Source organism: Ciconia boyciana, chromosome 4 (genome assembly GCF_034638445.1).
Source record: "Ciconia boyciana chromosome 4, ASM3463844v1, whole genome shotgun sequence".
Taxonomy (NCBI): Eukaryota; Metazoa; Chordata; class Aves; order Ciconiiformes; family Ciconiidae; genus Ciconia; species Ciconia boyciana.
Window position 1 is genome coordinate 98,369,479 of NC_132937.1, and position 23,867 is coordinate 98,393,345.

At 38.3% G+C, this 23,867-nt stretch overlaps 1 protein-coding gene across 8 annotated transcripts in view; it reads right to left on the bottom strand.

Moving 5' to 3' along the window:
* Positions 1-10,271: 10,271 nt before the first annotated feature.
* MEF2C (myocyte enhancer factor 2C) overlaps positions 10,272-23,867 on the bottom strand; it is a 131,562-nt gene continuing 117,966 nt past the window's right edge. For 6 of the 8 annotated variants that reach the window (XM_072860746.1, XM_072860750.1, XM_072860747.1 and 3 more), the window contains 3 exons: positions 22,992-23,121; positions 21,972-22,107; positions 10,272-14,975 (listed from right to left, as the gene is read on the bottom strand). In XM_072860746.1, the coding sequence (XP_072716847.1) occupies positions 14,654-14,975; positions 21,972-22,107; positions 22,992-23,121 (588 nt within the window). In that variant the 3' untranslated portion in view covers positions 10,272-14,653. The remainder of the gene's footprint in view (positions 14,976-21,971; positions 22,108-22,991; positions 23,122-23,867) is intronic. The other 2 variants (XM_072860749.1, XM_072860748.1) reach the window with 1 other exon arrangement.

Consider the following 23,867-nt stretch of genomic DNA (forward strand, 5'->3'; position numbering starts at 1 on the left):
GCCTAGACAAGGCTCTAGGCATCTAACACATAGTTAATAATAATATAAAGCCCCAGCAGCAAAAATAATGATTTGAAACAGTATCTTACCCACTCAGTTACAAAAGCTTTGTTGCAGCCCTACATCACTCCAGGAAGAATATTCCCATTGCTTTCCAAAAAACCTTACTGAACAGATGTCTTTTGCAGCATGCCCAGAAGAGCGACAGCCCTAAATCATACACATTACACAACAGAGAGGAGGTTAAGATTATCTGTACAACCTTAACTGCAGTGTAACACCCATATGCCCTGGCTTGGCCTGCCTTTGCAAACTCCTAGTCTTTTAATGAAGACTCTTAAAAGTATTTCTGTCTTGTCTGTCTATTCACTAACTCTGTTATTAAAAGTAAAATTTTAACCTCCTAGCATTCATAAAAAACTACTTTGGAATTAAAGGGAGACAGGGTATCAGAAATGACTGGCAAAAAAATGAATTTTGTCTTTGAAAGCATTGCAAAGCTCTTTTGAGCCTAAGCTTGGGGATAGAAAGTGTGTTTTTTTTATAAGAAGGCAGGGAGTTTGGTGGACAGTTTTTTCTCTTCTGTACCACAGAGGCAGGTAGATGGTGCAAAACCAAGATCCAAAGCACTTTGACTGTCGTATAGACACTAACACTTCAGAGATGGCTCATCCACTGACAGACTGGTCTGGCACAGTAAGGAGACCTGGCTAGTAAGTCCCTGTGCAAAGCCTAAGTATCACAGCCCTTACACAAGGGATCTACATGGGATCTGGATAATCTCTGAAAAATCTCCTCTGCTTGACCCGTTCTTGGTCTTTTCTAAACCCCCTGCCTTTCAGCAGAGGCGTCTGTAGATGCTTACCCCATCATCAGCTGCCTGACGCTCTGCGTTGGTGCACGGCTCATATTCCTATCCATGAAGACTGAGCCATGTGCTTTAATACCGTCACCACTTTATATATGAGCTGCCCTCTAGGAATGCTATGTGATGAATGCTACGTGGGCCTCCACCACCTGAGTACCCTACAGAGCAAGGCAAGTTGCTTTCTTCTGCTTTGGGCAATGTGAGGACAGGATGAGATTTTTTTCCACATATTGTAGCCACAGAGAACAGTTTAACACTGTAAATTGAATCCAGTCCTGCTTTGCCTGTACTCTGGGATAAAAGGGCATTAACCTCAGGGAAATAAAAGTCTCCCCAGGAGTGAGGCTGAGCCAAGGCGCTGCTGTGCAAAGGCTGCGTGGCCTCTGTATCCCTCTCTGGCTATTTGCATCTACCAGCTAAAGGGTTACTAAACCTGGTGAGCAAACCAGAGGAGTGGGACCACTTGCTGATGGAGAGTATGACTGCACCAGTTCTTCAAAAATCAGAGGAAAACCAGGGAGGCAGTGGTGAAGTATGAGGCTCCTTTAAAGTAACTGGATCTAGTCCAATGAGCAGAACTGGGTTTTTTTGGTAAGGAAGAGTGGTAACTGCCTGGGGTCACTGGCTGCCAAAGAGCAAGATCAGAGGAAATGACCAAACACCTGGGAGATGGAAAGGAGGGGTCTTCCTGAAGCCTCTCTGAGTCTAATACTCTGCGTCTCCAAAAAATAGGGCAGAAAAGCTATATAGGAGAGACTGGTACTTCTGTCTAGTGGCAAAATTAGCTTCCTTATAATCTCGTAGGCTGGAGAAATCTGCTGCCATTCAGAAGATGCGAAGAGAAAAGGTCTGGCTAATGCTCTCTCTTCAGCAGCTATTCATAGATTGCTTGAAGGAGACTGATGTTAGCGTTAGCAGAAAAACTATCCAAGCTTAGCTATGCGGTCTGACCCCAGCTGGCAGCGTAACTACAGAAATTTCTCAGAAGCAGCAGTTGTTCTGTTTAGCTTTGTCAGAGGAAATCAGTGCGTGTGGGCAGCTCACACTCTCACAGCTATAAAAACTTTTATGATAAGAGACCATATTGCATAAAAAAGATCGAGAGGGTTATACCATCTAGTGAAAAATTAGCCTTAGTTTAAGGAAGTTTTACTGTCTTTTATACAGTGTTATCTTTCCATGCTTGGCAAACAGGCCAAATAATTATGAGGCAAACTGGTTCTCCATAGGATAAATAAATTATCGTGTTCCTTCTTCCAGCTTCTGACTAGGGAAAATAAATTTTTCTGTTGGTAAGGAACCAGAAGGGGATTTTACAACTTAACACAGAACAAACCTTTTGGTACGGCCTAATTGATGCTTGCTTGTGCAGCCACAGCGGCCTAGAAGCTGAGTCTTGATATCCTCAAATAAGTGTGTGATGAGAGCCTTGGCTGAGCTGAGCCCCGAGGTGACACTGTCTGACTTTTTCTTACTGTGAGCATCCTCACTAGTGTTCTCTCTCAAGCAAGATTTTCTCAAAATGGTAATTGCTAAACATAAGAAAACTTTAAATAGTGAATATCAGGTCTGCAGGAGAAGATATTAAGTAAGAGTAGGGAAATGAACTCTCTTCTCTCCCTGTTCCTTGTCGTCTTCATTACTGGTCTTGTGCTCCACTCCAGCTGCCTGTGATGGCCTCTTGCACTGTACAATCTTCAGACAATTCCCCTCAGCGTCCTGGGAAATGTTCCTTCCCTCTCTCTTTTTAGTCTTTTCTAGGGGAGGAGATTTCTTGCCATGATCAGTGCCCCACTCCTGCTGGGTGGCTCAGCCTGTGATTATACATCATTCCAGAAACTCCTTGCTTAGTTACTCCCAGGGAAGGCTCTGTCTCCCTGTTTTTCCAGAGGGCTTTGCCTGCCTAAAATAGTAAGAGCCATAGTAAAGCAAACTGGTTGTCTTCGCAGACACAGCCTTTCAAACAAAACATACTGCATGCATACAGTAAACTGCAAACAGATAAAACACCCCCTTCACAAGGTGTTCTGCCTGTAGGATATACGATGCAGCAGCAGAAGGGAGAGCCCAGTCACATAAATAATCTTATTCAAGAAAATGACTTCAATGTATAAAAAACTTGCAAAGTCTCAGAATTATAGGCAGTTGTTATAATTTCTATGATTATAGTTTCCATGTTTCTCCCTTCAAGACCCTCATTCAGCTGTTACTGAGCCTGTGATTTTCAGTTAGTCTTCTTATATAAAGTGTAAGTAACATCAGACATTGTGAGCCCTGAGGAGGTGAGCACCTCCCTTGCTGTCCCGGCTGGAGCAGGAGCCTTGGTCTGATCCGAGGAGGGCAGAGTACACTGGCTTGCTCAACACTCCCCAGCATGAACAAGTGGATGGGAGAGGGACGGAGGGGTTTAGTGATTCTAAAATTGCTTAGAAATGGGCAAGCTAAAAGTGCTGAACCCAAAGTAAAAAGTGTGATCCAAGTGCTGCTGAGCAGCTACATAGAGGAGCAATGAAACTCTCTTATGCAAAGATGTCCTCAAACTAGTGTGTATTTTCACAAACCATTTCTTCATGGTGAAGTCTTCTTGGATGTGTAGACACACATTTAAACATTTAAACATTACACACCGTGTAAACTGAACACTAATTCTCAGCTTAAATTTTCTGATTAAATGATTTATCTTGTTTTGTTTGAGAATGATTTTTCTCTCATTACATTTCTCTCTAGAAACATATGATTAACTTTCTTTCTAATATGATAGCATCCTGCCCTGAATTCTGCTAAGTTATATAAAAATATCACCAGAAAAATTAAAAAGGAACAAAATGGCACCTTGTATATATGGCATATTAAAAAAAATAAGAAATCATGACAAGTCAGGAGAAATTTGGGATATGACATTGCATAAGGAAATCTTCTGAAAAATAAACCCATACAGATATGCTGTTACATTAAATCATCTCTCTTTTCTGTTTCCCATCTTAAAATGTGTCAGAAGGAGATAAGCAACCCCTGAGGTCCGGTGTAAAAGAAATGTGCTTCAGAGTCTTCCTTCTGCCAGAGCACATCTAAGGCAGCACAGCAGAAGGGGGCTGAGGCGAGAAAAGAGGTTTTTCTCCTTTTCCTGTTATCCATCAGCAAGGGGAGAGAGGGACAGCTGAATGTTTGTTATGGCGTTGCCTTCACTGACTATGCGAGTTGTTGGAGCACCTATTTTACCGTGGCTTTCCTGTGACTGCCTTTCCCTAAAACAATAGTTCAGTTGGCACTGTGTTTCAAAGCTGTTGTTCATCTGAGAGTTTTCTGAAGCAGAAAGAATTTTGCTTTCCCTGAGCCATATTGATGCGATGATGGGGCTTTGTGTGTGTCCTCATAGTATCCTGAAAGCATCTTAGAATAATAAGAACAGAAGAGAGGAAATGCTAGATATTTAATACATTGACTCAGGAATTTAATTGCAATAGGTAGCTGGTATTTAACAGGTGAGAGGCTCAGAAAGGCCAGCAGTGGAAAGAAATTTCAATGAAAAATTCAGGGGGTGATTGATAGGCATCTGTTGCATGTTGGAAGAAGAAAAGACCCCCAGAGTGTACAAAACCATAATATACTTCATGTATACCCACATTTCATCCTGCAGAAATAGCGTGAATCAGCCACAAACACCGGGTTGGAAAAACCTCTCCTGTGTTTTCAGGAGGCAGAGTGTGCACTTCCTCTGCTAAATTCAAAAGTTAAGAAGACAGTAGCTTAATGTCTCAGAAATTCTTGCCTGTATCACACTCCTGTGTGTGCTGAGCAGCCATCTTTGTTCTTCTGAAAACCTGGACTAAAGCCTTGCTGTTCTTACTCTTTTCAAGGTCCTTTACCTTTAAAAGGGGATTAGATGTCATTGCACTGGTAACTTCCATTGCTTGATCTGCAGCTTGGTTCTGGTTCTGCAAACTCCCAAACAATTGCTGTTTACTCTTCTGAGCAACACTGACACCACCATATGAAAAGGTAGATCAGGATTAGCTTTACAACTATTTAAATGTAACTTCTATTTTTTAACCTTTCAAATTTAGAACAGCTGAGATTTCAAACAGATTTCAAAAAGATGGCACTGAAATGTTTGCAGACTGTTTACTCTTCTTGCATGCTTTTTCATTTGCCCAACTGTCTTCTTCTATCTTTCTTCTATCTTGGGACAAAGCTTGTTTTTCTGCAAGAATCAAATGACTTGATACACTGAATTGTTCAGCTAATATTCAAAGGGTATAAATAGAGAAGAAGTCATTGCAGGAGGCTGTGTTTGACAAGGGATCAGCCACTGCCTCTACATGTTAAGGTAACACAAGACAGATTTTTTTAAAATGGCTGTTATATTTATGCTGCATCTGTCATGAGTATTTCTCATGAGTTGCTAAATTACTCTTCACTAAACGGTTTCATGGTTAGACTATTAATAAACTTGACTACTCCACAGTGTCACAGTTACAAAAACATTTTTGGAAACTCCTAAAATACCTCAGTCTACACTCAAAGATATTAAAGGCAGTAGAAACCATAATCTGGAAGTCCTTGAGTTTGAGCTGTGTAACATAACTGTGGAATTTTGCTCAGGAGTTTCTGCACTTAGCCCTGTAATTTTGATTGAACTACAGCATATCCTTCATTAAGTTAGTCAGTCTAGATATAGAAAACAAAGCCTGCTCATGGATGGCTAATCTAGCATATCCATTTGTACAGTGGTCCACTGGCCTGCTTGCAAAAGCAATCTTAAGCCCTGAGCACATGGAATACGTTTCCCGATAATGCTGTTCCATGGAGTTTCCGGTGTAGCTGGGTACTCCGACAGTGAACAAAGATTTCACTATTTATCCTGTGCATGTATGTGTTTTATTAATTCAAGTTTGGTGCCTAATACTGGTATATTTACATATGCAAGCAATTTTTGTCATGGTGGGAGGTAGTCCCAGTACGCTAGCTGGCACTTTGCAGGTAACTACAAATCCGTCTTTTGAGCAAAGTTCTGGTGCTTAGTTGAACAGCAGGTATGTGAAATTACAGGCCCAGGTCTGTATTTGTGTCACCTCTCTGTTTTCATTTTCCACCCCCATACTTACACACTGATATCGTCTCATTCCTGTACGGGTGCATTAATTCTACCAATTACGCATCCTTAACTGTACTCGTGCATCTGTAATTTATGCAGTTATTCATTTTTCCTGGCTGTCATGGAATAAATAAACAGGTGCATGTTTACACTTCAGTCAACTGGGTGTGCCTCACAATATTGAAAAAGCAAAGCCATACTAAAGGGAAGGTCTGACAGTTCTAGCTCTTGGCTTATTATGCATACTAACTACTTAATTTGTACTGTATTACTTTCTAACACTGTAAAATCAATACGTGTAGTCTGAAAAAAAAGGGTTTGCAGGGAAAAGAAGGCTGGTTATATTATCTAGACACAAGAACTGCCATATGGGATCAGATCAAAAGTCCATTTATCTCATCATCTTCTCCCTGACAGTGGTCTGTAGGGGATTTTCAGGGAGAAGAACATAAAAAAACCATGGCATATACGAATTCTCCCCTAGAATACCTCTCATTTTCCAGAAATAAGCTGTGGAAAATCTTCCTTTACTCCTTCAGCTGGGAACCGTAAGTGTATCATCACGCTTAATAGGACAAATGGAGCTACGTCCTGTTAACTTTTCTAACCCTTTATGAATTTACCCGGGCTTTTGGCTTCCACGATGTTTTATGGCCGTAAGTCCCACAACTTAATTACATGTAATGTGGTCATCATATGTCTTTGTGAACCTGCTGTCTGATGTTTTTTTTGGACATCCCTTGCTTCCACTATTTTTGAGAGAGCACGTAGTTGTTTCCTGCAGATCTGCTGTTTCCATACCATTCACATAAGCATATACTCTCTTGTTCATTTATTTTTTAAGTTGAAGACTCACATTTTATGTAATTTCTCCTTTCAAGCAGATTTGTCCCCATCTTATCTTATTCTATATTCTTTTTGAGGTGGAGTAATGTGTATTAGATCAGGGTTCTCCCCCCATAAGAACATATCTGCAAAGGATGTCATAATGATATTTTTCTAGTCTAGCTCTCAGTTCCTTTCCAAAAAAATCCTAACGCAGTGTAAAAAGTTGCAAGAAAGTGACTTGGGCCTCTGCCAAGCAGAGATAAATTTACCTCAGATGACTAAGTGCCACGTATTATATTTTCACAAGCTTGTCTTTGAAGGTGTAGAGTGTTGCTGTGAGGCAACATCCACAGTGCAATGTCCTCCAAGTTTATGTCTTAAACTTTGCTGAGTGAAAGTTCAGTATCCATAGTCTGAGAGCACTGCTGTAAACCGGGCTACTATTCCTTGGCTACTGACTGTGAACTAAGCATACTTAGGCCAGGAACCTCTTTTCGGCTTTTCCAAGTTAACTCATGTGTAATACAGTAAATTATAACTGGAGAAAGTGATGGTTTTCCTGATAAATAAGTGTCAGAGGGAAACAAAAGGGTTGCATTTCAAGCACCATTCTTTTGAGATATATTCAGATATGGAGGCACAGAAAGGCAGAAACTTATGTGTTTTCTTTTTCTTTTTTTTACTATGAAATTCCTTCCTTTGTGATGATTTTCTCAGTGGTTCAAAATGCAATCTGGTAAATGCAACTGACTGCATTTCTACTGGACATCTTGGAGGTCTGCGTGCTGTACCTTGGCTTGTTAACTCTTTGTAGTCATATTCCAGATGCTTTGTCCTTGTTTCCTCCTTTTGAGTTTTGGTGATACAACACACTTCTGTACATACTTGTCGCAGGATGCTGTGTTTTCGCTGTGAGACTGCACGACCTATCCCGAGCAACTCTCCTAAATACAGAAAATAATTAGCTATGTAATGTACTGTCATAACAAAATTGTGGTTTACACCAATTATGTTTATCATGCAAATATACTACCTTTAAGTTTTTCCCACACAGTGAGATGTCCTATTATATCACTTCTTGTCTTCAAAGAAGTGAAACCTTCACACTAACCGCCGCCCCCTAGAATGAGGCAATAAGTTTTCTAGCCTAAAACAACTTATGGGTCATTGTCCAGACAAATACAAACAGATACTTGAAACTGAAAACTCTGGGCAGGCTATGAAGGAATCACAAACAGAAGCACAAAGACAGAACAGGTAGAAAGGACAATTAGAACAGCACACTTTGTAGCTTTCAGAAGCAATGTGCTCATTTCAAATTCAGCATTTGCACAAGCATCCTCATGTTAGCTTTGAACTATCTCTAGCAATTAAGGTGGCGCAGAATGGAACCAAAGCATGCTCCAAAATTTGCTGGAAGAGTAGGAAGAAATACCGTCATCAGTAGAAATACTACTGTTAGCCATGATGCCTACTAACAACAGTTAAAGTTATCTTGGATGTGTTTACGTGAACAGCAGAGAATGCAGTATAGATTTACCTAGTGCAGGTGCTCTGAATACTCAATGTAAAGCATCAAGTGCAGTACAGGAATACAGAAGAAACACACCCTGAGTTTGCTATGGCTAAGCAGTCTGAGCTTCCCAAAATCAGGGACTCCAGAAAAGTGGAGTTCCATTTATATGTACGTGGGAACATTCATGGAGCAGGTAAAGCCTTGCTGCATTGGTCTGCATTGGTAAATTTCCACCGAATTAATGAGGAATAGGCTATGTTTGTCATCAGAGGCATGCACAATGCCCTTCTGCTGTTTACAGACTAAATGGTCTGACTGTTTTAAACTAATTCCTCTTTGCTGGACCCTCTCACCCCGCAGTAGTTTACCTGTGGAAATGTAGGCATTACATTTGAGGAAGGGTTAGGTATGAATGGGTCACACTGACAATAAAAAAAGGTATAAACAGAACCGATAGTCTGAGCTGTCATTTGTGAGACATATGCAACAACTGTCTCAGCAGAGTTTTCCAGTTCTAAAAAGATGCTATGTTGATTTTTGCTAAAGAAAAAAAGGAAAAACTTTGGAGGGAAAGAAAACACTTTGGATGGAGAAGGTATGTGGCTTAGTCATCTCAGACCACACACTTTACAATTGCTCTTCAGAATGACATATGCGAGCCTAAAGTGAAAAACCTTATTTAAAGAACTGGTGACCTCCCCACTTCCATTCCAACACACAATTTAAAAAATTGTTTAAAAATATAGTCCATAGAATCTAAAGCAAAGTAATCAGTACATGTATGGTTATTTTTCTGGAGTAATAAATAAGAAAACAGAGTATATAACAGACACTATTTGCTAAGGAATTCCTTTTCCAGTGCAGGTATAGCATTATCAATATCAATCACACAGATGACTGATTGCAGGAGCAAGTACTCCCAAATATGAATTCTCTAAGATTTCAGAGAGCATTACACTTTGACTGCATTTCCATAAATATTTTGCTTAACCTTGCCAATGATGACAAAAAGTGATTTACTGGAGAAAAATGTATTATGTAATAAAACCGATGACATTTAATCTCAGTTTTAGCATCTAATTATTATACTGTGTTCAACACGGCAATACTAGAAACACTTCTCTTTAAAAAATTGTCATTAAAAGCAACAGGTAAATAACAGCACAGCTGTTTTCTTTCATAAACTTATTTAGAAACTAGGCCTTGTAATGTTATTTTTGAAATTGCCACATTCACCAAGCACCTTAAGTTATCAATAGGTTGTCTGCCTCTGGCAAGAACAAACATCTTGATCCTTGTATTCTTACACTCCAAAACTATAAATGTTAGCAGAGAAAAAAATTAAACAACAAAAAAGTCCATAAAAGGAAATAGATTAATTCTGATGCATTCCCTATGAAGTTACCATGTTAAAGACTATATATAAAGCATAGAGCCAACGATACACGATTTTGACACAGAACATGCTCTTTTCGTAGGGTTTTTGCATGGTTCTCTGCACGGGGAGAAATTGCAGGTCATGTATATACAGGAATCTGGATTCCCTGTCAGGGACTAAGTACCGAAAAGCCAGGCATTATCTCACCTAGCCCCTCTGCTAGCTCAGACCAGATTCAGACCAGATTCAGAGGGCCAGATTCAGACAGCCTCACTCAAAATGACACTAACTTCCAGAGCAGTAATGGAGTTTCTCTAACTTGGTGGGACGATGCGTGGTGGGGCATTAACATTGGTGAGGCACCGATATGCTCAGGGTGCCATAAAAAGGTGCTTAACTTTCTAAGGAAGCACAAGGGGCAGGCAGAGGGACCTCGAGGCAACTGCTGGTTGTTAAGGCGCTGATTCTTTAACGTGTTACAGTGCAAAACAGTGGAAAAGGAACATTATTTAAATTAATTAAAAAAATGCACCACAGACACCGTATCACTAAGAAAGCCAGTAACTTTACTGATTTGTCTGCAAAATACAAATTATACCTTATTTCCAGCAGGAGAATCTTTTGAAATTTTCCCATTTTTGTTCACTACAGACAGCTGAATTAAGTCCCTTGAGATACACAGATGTGGTTTAACTTAGTTATAACATCTTGTCATCTAGTGGCGACAAAGTCCAGCTTATGCCGCTGTGAGCCTCTACTTTAATATTTGTTGCAAATGCTTGTATGCTCCCATTTACAAGCTATTTTGTTATCACCATTGTTTTATGGAAGCAAATCCCCATGAAAGAGAAGAAAAAAAGAAAAAAAGGATACAACAAACCATCTGAAGCAATCCAAGTGTAATGCCTGCGGTAACCCAGGTCTGATATTAGTTACTCCACAAAAGACTCTGGTACTGCATTTTTTTTTTTTTTTAAATGAGTTACTTAACTGACCTTTTTTTGAACCAAACTGAGGTACGGATCAGTCTGAGGTATGAGCAGGGAAGGTAGAAATGCAACACCTGATTATGAAAATAATCAAACAGATACTTTTGATGCAGAAGGTCTGTGGCTCAAAGCTTGGATTGCTCCACATCTTTGGTTAAAATATATTAACAAAAGCCTTTTATTACATCTACAGTCTGAAGCATTCTAACAGACACCAATGTTCCATCAGTCCTTCAAGAGACCTGTAGTGGCAGGAAATTAATGCCATATAACTGACGACATCACAGCAGATGGCACAAACAGGAACAGATGAAGTATGCCATGTTTAGGCAACAGCCTTTATTGAGGTTTCAAGTGGCTTTTAAAAAATTACAAAGCATTTACCTTCAAGGCGAAGGAAGAAGGAAAACAAAACAGCTCTGTTAGGACTATAGATTAAAGAGGGTATATAGGATAACACATACAATACAAAAGGGTTGACATCCTTGAAAACAGTCTATGTGTTCTTTTATTCTTACGCTAGCTTTACCTGAAAAAGATCTGAGGACAACAGATATTTTTATATTATTCATTAAAAACTGCTAAATTCCTCTTCTGGGAAAAATATAAGCCATTTTGTTATAAAACACAACTTTTGAAAAACACTGAAATGACAAAAGCTTTACTGCGAATGGCTCAATGCATACAATATACAGGTTGTGCAGATAGGGTATATCATATAATTGTCACCAGCAATTAAACACTAACTGACAACACCTTTTAATAGAGGTTAGCTTAGCTATAACAATACTTGCAGATGTCTAGAATGCCACTTCAGGTGTTTGAACTTACAATTAAGAATGTTGCCTAAAACATTATATAGCATGGGTTAAGGTAAAGTAAATGTTAATACTCTTTCAGGGCTCTGCCCCAAACTCCTTAAATACAAAGGAATCACACAATAAACCCAAATTAGCTTTGCAAATACAATAAATGGTAAGGTACAGATAAAGGAACAAGAAAGGTAGACAGTTATAGTTTACAGAAAGTGACTTCACAATCAAAGTTGTGCTTCTTATCATTAGATCAGTTTGCAAATATGCATTATCCCCCACAATTTTGCCAGTATAAGTTAGTTGCCCTCTGCAGCAGGAACAAGAGGGACGACTGGCATTTATTTTCACGTGATTCTGTTCTACTTGTGTTTATACAAAAATCACTGTCAGAGTTAATATAAATTGCCCAGGCAATACTTTTCACGCTACTTTCTGCTTAGTTACTTGCAGTAATATATTACACTGCATCTTCGTTAAATACGATATCTTTCCTTTTTCATGCGTTGCTGAGGCAAATCGCAAGGTAAACTATTAATATGGCTATTCTTCATATATCAATAGACCAAATCCCCTTCCCCACTGACAAGTTTCTACTACAATACTGATAAAGTTGTATTTTTTCTTGAAATGACAAGGTACATTTGTGATATATTTGCATATTTTTGACACACCAAAGTTTAAAATTCTCAGAAGAGAATACGAGTATAGGTTCATCTGAAGGTGAAGAAAGTGGTTTCAAAAACAGTTTTTTTGTGTTTTAAAATTAATTATGGGCCCCATTTTACCTTTTTTTTTGTGTTTTTTTTTGTGGTTTTTTTGGTGTTTTTTTGTAGTTTTTTTGTGTATTTTTTTTAAACATGCGTATCTTTTTTTTACCCTGCAGATTGCTACACAAGATAAGATGGACGCATTAGTAGCACAGTATTCTGCTTAAAGAGTTTCCAGATTATGCACTAGCCCCTGCACGGCTGAGAGTGCCTGTAAGGCAGGCTTCTATAAAGTCATGATAAGTGAAAAGCGTATGTCCTAATGCACACTGTTGTCTGTTCATCATCCTCTACTACAGAGAGGTACACTCTATCATTGAGCAGTGCACAGCAACTGCATGTATAGGTGGGAAATAGAGTGTGGATTTCCCTTAACAAAATACTCTGTGTTGAGATTTAGCTGTCGCAGCTATACCCTTCATCATAGTGTCAATGTACGTAGGTGAGAGTTGGAAGGACTCTTGGAATAAGGAGAAATATTACAGTTTTAGTATGGCACTAACATTTTGCTTAGACACTTTTTCCCTTCAACAGAAAGGTTAAACTGAAACATTTGAATATACCATTTTCTTCTAATAAACGAGGGACAAAGAGGGACTTAAAGAAATGACACATTCCCTCCGGTCAAGCTATTTTAGTCAAAGGAACAATATGAGGCAGGAGAAAATGTGGATGCCATATGCTGAAGCAAATCTTGCTAGGGTGCAAATACACAGGGAGCATTGTTCAACAACGTGCCCGCTGTGAGATGACGTGACCGCAGAGGTCCATGAGAACCAGGGACCTGATGGCCAATATCGGCTGTGTAAGATCAATCCACTTTTGAATGGTTCTACAATTGATGATGTCTCTAAGAGTTATAAATCTGTGAGAGAGGGGAGTAATCTTTATAACAGGCAGGTTCGTGCCGGTCCCTCCCTTTAACTCTCCCTACTGCTTCTGCAAATATTCACCTGCACTCACGTAACTGACAGCCGTTAGAGCTGTACATCCAATTCTGACAGGCAGCATACCAGCTTCATTAATGAGAAAGGGCCAAGTTATGCCGCTTCGTCATTTAACCCATGAAAAACTACAAGATACGCAGGACGTTAAGTAATAGAAGGGCCCTTAACTTGTTACAATGCACAAAACAGCATGAAAGAACTAATCAGTATATACAATGGATCGCAGTTCACCCAACTGATTGTAAAATGCTGTATTAAAATGATTTAAGTTGTTACACCATGGGTATATAGTAACTTTTTACAGATCAGTCTTTCAACAGCTGACTTCGATCTGTAAAATGTACACCCAGTAAAAGAAAACTGAAAGAAAATAGTTAAATGTGCAACTGCACAAATATAATTCCCCACTATTAAGATAACAAAAACTTTTGCTATTACCATAATTATTATATATATTAGAAAGCTATACACAAGCATGTTAATTTCACAGATTTTTTTAAAAGATTCTTAATATTTTATATAATTAGAAATACACATTTCAAAAACAAAACTTCTGCAAAGAGAAAACAGTTATCTTGGTTAGCAAAGCATGGAGTTCTTCATGGCTTAGGGTAGTGCTTTCTATACAAAAAGTCCTTTTTGTTTGTTTCTTCAGGACTGTTTAAAAGATTAGCGAAGCTATCAAGGAAAAAAGAACACATTTTGGCTTAAGGAAACTACAAAAGCCACAAATGCTTTGCAAACTCTGTCTTACTTTTTAATATGAAAATAAGCAAAATGTAATGTACATATTTTTATATTTTTTTTATTTAATAAGTGATGCAGACCCAGAATTTTTAAAATTAAATATGTTAGCCCTCGAACTCAACATTTTTACAAGTATGGTCCTCTTTGAATGTTTTGATCCTTTTTAACTGAGTGCCATACTCTGATGATACGCCTGCACGTTTGTGAATGTTTTTGCTGTTAGGTGACCCAGTCTCTTTCTAGCATCAATTCATGGCCACCCAACTGCTGGGTCTGTCAAAACATCTGTACATTTTCTATATGTTGCATAACAGCTGCTTTCTCTCTCAGTAAAGATCTGCCATTTCTGGCAAATGTTTTCCTTTTGTCTATTTACATGTAAATAACGTTGAACCTGCAACATGACACTATCTATTGTAACATACATTTTGCAAGGGAGCACAACAGTGAAAAGAAGTTAGCCTTAAAATCTATTTTGTACAAGTGTTCTGTTGTACAACTCAAGTGCTAAGCTTATCTCAGCATTTCTGTTTATCCTTATACTGTATCACTGAGGCAATTTAAAAGTACTTTTACAAAACAGAGTACCTGACTTTTTTTTTTTCCACACACGGCACATATAATGCATATCGACCCCCCCCTCCCCCATTAAGGTATAGCACACACACACTGCAAGAAAAAAAACTAATAGGTAATAATGTTATCATGTCGCCCATCCTTCAGAGAGCCGCATGCGCTTGACAGAGGGGCTTTCCCTTTCGTCCGGCGAAGGTCTGGTGAGTCCAATGGGGGAGTGGAATTCATTCCGGTGATCTTCTCGGTCACTTCCATCGTAGGAACTGCTACAGCTGCTCAAACTGTCAACAGGAGATCTCCCCGCCTCATGGCGCGTGTGCTGTGGGTATCTCGAGGGTGTGGTGGTACGGTCTCTAGGAGGAGAAACAGGTTCTGACTTGATGTTGAGGCTTTGAGTAGAAGGCAGGGAGAGATTTGTACTCTGAGATAAATGAGTGCTAGTGCAAGCTCTGTAGGAGGAAAGGAAACCCAGTTACAGACGGAGGAGGCATGGAGCCCCCAGATATGCACAAACACTCACACAAAACACCAGTGTAAAGGCTCGCGCAGGACCAGCGCACGCAGAGAGCACGAGGACTGTTTTCTGGGCAGAATTCACAAATTCAAAGAGATGAAAGCATCACAACAAACGTGGCCGCCTTGAGCGGGACACGCCCTCAGTTTGAAAGAAGGTCTTGCTTTCAGTCTCTCCTTTTTTTGACTCAAGTGTCACAACAAATTTTGGAAGGCGAGCCTTTGCACTGTTGGAACCACCTGCAGGTTTCTTTATAACTAATGCTTGTGTGTGTGTATGCACCGGCTGAGACAGGGGAGGCACGGACTTTCTGCTGGGATTAATCCAATTAGTCTGAATGCACCCAACTACTTTTATTGCTGTTCATTTTGACATGCGACTTCAGATGCAAAACAGAAACAAAAATCTGGGGCAGGTACATTTTATACCTTTCAGAATAGAGTTGAAGTTACTGGTCCTAGGACTGACATTAATAAAATACCACAGGCAGGCAAGGATTTAGATATTATTTTATGGTTTAATTCTATGAATTCACAACTCAATCCAGAATGCTTTTGAATAAACTACCAAAGAGAAGCTGCAGAGTAGTGGAAGATGTCAGAGGATTGTACTGTTTGCCTGTAGGAGAGCCCAGCTCAGAGGATGCTCCTAGCATCAAGAGAAACTGCTACACTAAAATTTTTTCAAAGGCAAGGTATATAACTATTCTAAGTTCATTTTCCTTCTGTGCATTTTTGTGGGCAGGTAGCGGCAGAGGGAAGCTGAAACAGGCCGGGAGGAGAGTGAATACTGAGAATGCGCTTTATCTCTATGGGAGAAATGAGATCACTTGTATCTGCAGGATGTTTTGTACAAAAGCACCACCTCCTGGTAAAACCTGACTTTTCTCTTCATTATTAAAATAGAGTTCTCAACATGCAGTTCCCATTATGTTCCACTTCAGGGACCATTTGCTAGGCTGAAGTTAGTGTCTAACCCTAGAGACACAGTTTCAAGATTTCTACTCGTGAACATTTATACTGGGGCAGACTGAAGGCAGAAGGGGCAACAGACCACTTGGCCTGATAAGATTTTAAACCCAAAGGGATGTGCAGGCATTTTCACTGCAAGCAGAATAAATATTGGGATTTGGAAGTAATTTTTAAGCTTGCAGAAGAAACAATTAAGTTTAGATGTGGTCTCTTCACTTATTGAAATATTCCACTTTTCCTGATAGCTCATCAGCTGGCAGCTGAGCTTCACTTAAGCAACATTTACTGAAACTTTGATGAAAGCCAAAATGTTTTATTTTCTTCTGACAGATTTAAAATGGAGCTATATGGCTTCAGTATTGAATGATATCAGCTGCTTTTATCAGGAATTATTGCAGTCTTTAATAATGGATGGATCTTGTTAGAAAACAGAGAAAACAGGATGTTCCACCTCCAATTGCTTTTATCTACCCTTCATTCCTACACAGATGAATGTGCCAAATTTGCAGCAATCCCTTTCATAAGTCACAGAGTTCGTGAGTAATAGCCCTCACAGCAGCAAACGTAGGCATTTTTTTTTGGCAAAGAGGATATTTTCTTTGCTTTTGTAACTATTAAATTAAAGCATATAAGAAACTGTAATATCAGACTTCGTCATTCCAATTTAGTGAAATATTCCACTTTTTTCCTGAAACCTTGTGGAAAAGAATCCAACAAGAATCAAAAATACATTCCTGGGGATTTTTTTTGCTTTTCATTTCCAGTGACTTTATTTTTCAGTTGCTTAGGAGATGCTAGGACTTCACCTGGGAAAACAGGCTGCCAGTTTAGCATGTATGGTAAGATTACATATGATTTTAGACACCAAGCTTATAGCTAAACCTGAAAGTCCTGTAATAAAGGATGGTGGAGCCTGGGGATTTGATTTAGAAGTGTTTGATATGAGCAGATGACATGTCACTTCACAAAGCTGGGGACAGCTTAAAAACAACCATACTCAGTCAAATTTGTTCACATGGAACATACTTGCATTCTACTGTGTGACAGCCCCCAAAGAACAAATCCAGAGGGGTAAGATGCATTTTCAATGAAATAGAACTAGTATTGCTATACTGAAATGTTGCTTTTTTAATAGTGTTTCAGAAGTGAGTATGAGAATGCATCGCCATAGACTTTTCTTTAGATTCTTTGTGATTCATCAGCAGGGTTATGTAAATCCCTGGCATACAAATTTGTGGCAATGCTGCAGGTTGATCTGTATTTTGGACACTTTTTTTGTAAACTGAAAAAAGGTTAAGAAGTCATTTTGGCAGGTCAGGAGTAAATTTTTGAGGTTTAAAACTGTAAGTAAATTAAAGCAATTATTCTGAGTAATTTTTTTTTTTCTTTTTAAACATAGTCTTTTTCTGCTAAAACTATTTCTGAATTTTAATATCTGGTTTTTAGTGACTATAATTTACATTATTTCATTAAAATTTTCTGAAACAATTTTATGAGAATCTCACCTAAGCTAAAATGGTCAATTACAAGGGAAACCTACTGTTACACATAGATGTGAATGGTGAAATAGTAAATACTTAGGTGCAGTCTTTAGACCCATATTCTAAAGAGAGGATTGACCTCTATTTAGAATACAAGCTATATGATAAAAAATAAGAATTCTGTCTGCTACAGAATTGTTTCTTTTCCTGTATGCATGTGTGTGAGTGTAGAAAGAGCTGTTTGTATCTATATGTATCAATGTATATTTTACACTGTTGCTTCACAGAATTACGTAATTTTGGTCCAGGCATGCCCTATTTTCATCATTTTAAACCTACACTAAATTCACTGGAAAACAAACAGGTTTTGAATATGGAAAATCCACAGAGAAAATAAAGCAAATGACTTCAAAGGATTGCGTGTAATTCTAAGCACTCTGTAAGTGCCATGCAGTCCACTCATGTTGATGTAATCACCTTTTTCCATATATTACATGAAAACATTTCATTTTATGGGAACAATGAAGAAAAATAATGTTTAAATTTTATCCAGCAGTTCCTATTGACACCAGTATAGTGAAAATGTGATGTTTATTTAGAATACAACAGCCACATGGGAGAAATGCTGGTTCCTATCTGGGTTCAACACTGAACAACTACACAACTCTGCTGTGCAAGAGGTGGGAAGCGAGTCAGGATGCAACGAGCTTGCAAGTGGGTTTAGTCCTTGCTGGTGCCAGTGAGATCAGTTCTGTGTGTGCCTCCATCTATTCCAATCTCCAACTGGTATGGAAGCTCAGCATGCACAGGTGGAAGTGCAAGTCTGAGCAGGTGATGAGTGAGGACATGAACATGCACCAGACAGGTTTTTAGAGAGGGAGAAAGTGGTCTGTTGAAGGAAGAAAGAGCCTCACATACCTTTTCTTTTATCCTCACACTTGCTTCTCTAAATTAGACTACTTCCTCACTTCATATAATTTTTCCCCATAAATATATATAAGGAACCACTGAAAATTCACTGCAAAATTTAGTTATGTAACTTTAGTTATGTGCTAGTCTGTAACGAGGAGAATAGAGGATATTTTTGACTTGCTAGCAATGCAACCTTCCTCCCTCCCCTCTGTTTTTCTTTTAGGTAAAAGCAAAGTTGTTCTTTTATATTTTTTGATCAATGTAAAAGCAGAATAAGAATTTCTGAGCCAAGATATTTTGATTAGCTCTCACACATTAAGGTCTACACTTTAAAAAGAAATTTCTAAATGAAGAATAATACGAAACTGAATCACTGGAACATCTTATTTACAATGGTGGCATAAGAAAAAAAGCTCAATCCTAAATATATAAGGCTTTTTTTCAAAACAAGGAAGTTGGCTGAACTGATACAAATTCACAAAACACGATGTCACTGCATCTAAATTTTTCAGTAAAAATAGTTCAATGGAGAATATGTGCCCATATCTAGCTATGGTTATTACCTAATCAAAATTAATCATTGGTAAGTAATAAGCTTGCTATGTAAGAGTCACAGAACAAGTCAACAGTATGCATGAATTTGGACAATTTTTTTGTTCAGTGGGTAGAATTTTGGAGAAACTTGTTTTACATAAACTATTATCTACACTGAAGATTCTTCAGATGAAATACTGTTTCTATGTTTGCATTTCAATTTTAGGAAAGCCAAAATTTTACCTGTGGATGATACTTAAGGAAGAAAAGATTCTCTCTTAGACTGTGAAATACGGATGAAACAGAACATTTTCCATATAATGGACTTGTGCCTAAAAAATTTAGATCATTTATTTCAAAGTTTGGAATGGACTTCCCTTCTGGTTAGCAGCAATTAACTTCTGATAGACTCTTTGGTCCATGTTAAATAAGCAGTAACCCTCTCTGTAAGAGACACTGCAGCAATTTTCAGACAAAATCCCAAAGTTTTGGGAGGGATTGGTTTTCAATAGAATTTGTGTGTATTTTTTCCAGATGTAGACCTAGTTAAAAGACTGTGAAAGTACTGTTTTGCTTTTTAACCTAAAAAGTTGAAAAGCCTAACTTGTTTTAATGTCCCAATCATATCAAAACAGGCTCTACATTGTTATCCTGTTCACCGAGCTCAGCAAAAGGCCAAAAGCTGCGCAGACATGGAAAGTGAACTACTCCCATGCCCGCAGGTATTTGCCTTCAGGCCCAGTGGCACTAGTATGGTTGCTAATTGTAGAGTCAACATCAAGAGTTAAGAGTTAAGTTGTAGAGATCTTCCCCAATTATCTTAAAGATGGTTCTGACAGTGCTGATGAAATTGTTGGGGACTCATCTGGAGCAAGCTAACATGTCTAACTATATCCTATTCTATTACTAACCATATTCTTCTGCCACACCTTGAGCCGGCAGAGCTGGTTTTCACCTTTAGGCTTCGGTGTAAAACAAAACCTGCTGGAGAACTAGGATGTCTCTTCCAGTAACTCTGTTTTCTCACAGGTCTTTACAGCCTACTGTAATAAACATCTCACAGTTGCCAAATCCTTCCAGTATATGACCTCAGTCAGCACAGGGATTTGGGTTGTCAAAACCTTTCTAGATGTATTTACTCAAATACCTGTGGATGTTTATAATTTTGTGTGATTGTTTTAATCTTCCTGCAAATTCTAGCTCGGGGTGACATGGACTGAATATGTGCTGTATAATTTCAAGTTTTTCAAATAATCCAGAAGTTAGCACAGGTGCTTTTGTGTGTAGAACTCAGTGACTAAAATAAAATAAAGAAAAGCTTATGATTTTCTGCAGAGATAGAAGACTTCTCCAGAACTGTCAGTGAAGCAGCTTTCACAGCTGAATTCATTTACAAATCACTGAAAGAATAATAATAAAAGTAGCAACTCAGAATGTATTCCACCAGCCACAGCCATTACACTTCGACATTCTGTGATATGAATTAGAAACAGATGACGATGTGTGACATATCTGAAAAGGCATGTAGTTAGTTTAGGATTTAATTTATACTCTTTTGGTTAACCAAATAGCCTTATTACATTCTTTGGTACACCACTGAAAACAATCAGCTTATTGTAAGGTTATACATTGATATCTAACATGTGAGTTTTCAATTTATTTGAGACTTTATGTCTGTAGTTATACAGTTAGGCTAATGTTGCCCCAGAAACAGTGCAAACTCTAAAAGAAAATAGAAGAAGTGTAAAAGAAAGGTATTAAGACTATTTTTCTAGCACAGCAACTATTTCAGTTGTATGTTTTCATGTAGTTAGTATCTATATATGCTTATTTATATAGAAATAAGGTTTAAAAATTTTTTGTTTCCTCTAGAACACTTGCATAGCTGTCCTTTAAAAATCCAAACTGTCTGTACATGGTAAAGAAATTACAGTAAGTTACAAAAAGTGGTGAGGTAAATTAGAAGGAGAATGTTGAAGTTTAAGCCACGTTTATAGTATTAAATATTTTCACATTATGGCAACCATCTTGCAAAAAAATTAGTGCATATGTGCAACACCTCTTTCTGGGAAAAAAAAAAAGGAGTTTACTTTTCAAATGCATGTGAATTAAATTTCTCCTCATAAATACACCGCAGCTGTTTTCAGCTTCTATTTTATAATGAAAACTTTTAAAATTCAAACATGTCTAGCCATACCTTAGGCTGTGTGTGGCATGCTGGTGAATGCCTACGGTCTTACTCAACAGAAAATGAAGCTACCAGCATTTTTTAAAATCATACTCTTAAAGTTCACTTCAATGAGTCAATAGGTTGCTTTTTCAAGAATGCATTAGGTGACTTCCTGGTGTGAATTTTCACAATTTTAAAAATCCTGAAATGATTTAGCAGCGTGCTTCACCAATCTTGAATAAATGTCTTGAAATTAGCCACTAGAGGGCACAAATACCTCCTCAACACAGGCAAATCACAGTGAGTTTCGTGGGCTTATGGTTCCCAGGCCTAATTACGTTATTTGCTTGTAGAAAACATTCCCAAAGAAATGAAACTTGAATGTCAGAGCTGAGCAGAAGGGAGTATGTGATTATTATATAAGGTTAAGGCTTAATCTCAGGTCAAATCATCATGCCACTCTTACTTGATTAAAAACGTTTAGAAAATTTTCAAGTTTACTGTAAATGTTTGTGCTATAGTAACTGGAAATAAAAAGCATAAATGGCAAAATACTGCAACAGCACAATATAAGTGTTTTGTTTGGTCTTTAGTAGTGAAATAAAATGCTATTTAAAGAAATAAAGAGTAAAACAAGAACAGTAGTTTTTACAACACTACTGAGAAAATGTGATGGACACAGAATATTTCATTGTAGCTACCTAGCAAACTTTTCATGAAATACGTAGTTCCAGTTTTGCAAAATGGAGCTCTTACACATAGTAAATATGTGCTGATATGTTGTCTTGATATATGTCAGATTTGGGATTACTGGGGAGACTGAAGTCACTGTAGAACGATAAAATACAGAAAACACTGCTTACCCCAATTGACTGAGGGCAGATGGTGGCATGTTATGTAGGTGTTGCTGTTGCCAGCCAGTCACAGAACCAAGATGAAGAGCACTGGCTGTATTAAACCCAGAGAGAGATGATATATCTGCACTACTCAGAGAATATTCTAGATTTGAAAACAGAAAAGACAATAATTAAAAGAGAATTAAAGAGGAAGCAATTAAACAATAACTAGCATCATAATTTTCACGTCACTTTATAAGCCTTTTAATTTTAATTACACCAATCACATTAAGTTGCAGCAGAAAAAGTAGACCTTCCTCTTCCCTCAACTCATTAACTTGGGAGCAAATAATGCACTAATAATTATTCTGTCATTTAGCAGGGCTTTTCTGGATCTGGAAGATCCAAAGCGTTCTTAGCCTGTGTATCCACCATAACTACAGATGTGTTCTCAGAGAGTCGAAGACTTGAAAAACATATTTCCATTACAGTCTTCCTTGCAGAACCCAGCAGGCAGCCTGTGTCTGAACAACACACGTCTTCTCTAAGGGCATGGGGTCTGTATGCCAGCATGCTCTATACAGCAGCAATGTGCAATGGGAACTGGAAAGGATCTCTGGAGGCTTCATTTCTAGTCTCTCCAGGTAACTATGTGATAGCCCACAAAGTTATTGAACTCTGTTCTGAAGCCAGTGAAGATGCTTGCTCCCACTACCCTTATGACTTTAGGAAGGTGCGCTCAACTACATGAAATTACCTGTAGTATTAAGAGGATTAAGAAATGTCTTTTAAGTTACATTTTTTATTAAAGCCAATGAAAGAAAGCTATCAAAGCAGTTTTCCATTCAAACAAAATAGCTAACTTTTAAATAGATATGTCTCAAGTTAGTGACAGATACAGAATAAGTAAATGCAGTGCAAAAGCATATCGGCTATGAACTTTTCAGTTTCTCCCAATGAACATTAGCTAATTCGTTAGTACTAAGATAGACATTTGTCAGCATCTTTCTCCCTCCCCCACCCTTTACATCTTGCACCCATACTTACCAGTACCATATGTTGTTGAGATGGCTGATGGGTATCCTCCCATCCCTTGCCCTGGTAGAGTAGGAGTTGCTACGGAAACCACTGGAGTAGCCAATGACTGAGCAGACTGGGAGTTATTTATCCTCTGATTCTTTTAAAGTAAGTAAAATAAACATATTATTGACTAGTTTTAAGTCAGTTGAGTGTCTCAGCTTTCTGGGTATGTTTTGTGCATGAGAAATATAGGCTGATACAAATTTCTAGAAATTAATCATTTAACATGTGGCTTTTATGAACTCTGCCAACCCTATCATTTACCAGCCTTCAAGAGACCAGTTGTCACCATAGTAACCCATTACATCAGTATCTCCTAGGTAACTGAACTACTAACAAGTAAGATTGCTTTTATTGTGGGGAGAAGAACAGATTGTGTGAAAAACTAATGAAATATGTAAACTCTATTCCCATTGTTTTCCTTTTCACTCAAATGAAAAAAAAAAAAAAAGAAAGAAAAGGAAAGAAAAAACCTCAAACCTAGCCCTACTGGATTTTATGCTTTGGGGGATTTTATCCTTCAGTCTCGGGGGGCACCCCGAGATTGCTGAACACTTAACTCTTACCAGCAGATGGTGCTCAGACTACTTCGTTTTTGTGCAATAAAACAAACTTCAAGAGTGTTAGGTAGCACAGCACTTACACACCTATCTTTAACTCTGGGGAACTAGATGTGGCACGGTAAAAATTCCACTAGAGAACTCTAATGGTGTGAGTGGCAGGATAGAATGATCAGAGAGCCACCAAAAAAATGTCATAGGGCTGCACCATCTTCAACGGCACAAATGTACATGCTCTCAAAGCACCAGCAACACGAAAGCTTTATTCTAGCATGCATAATTC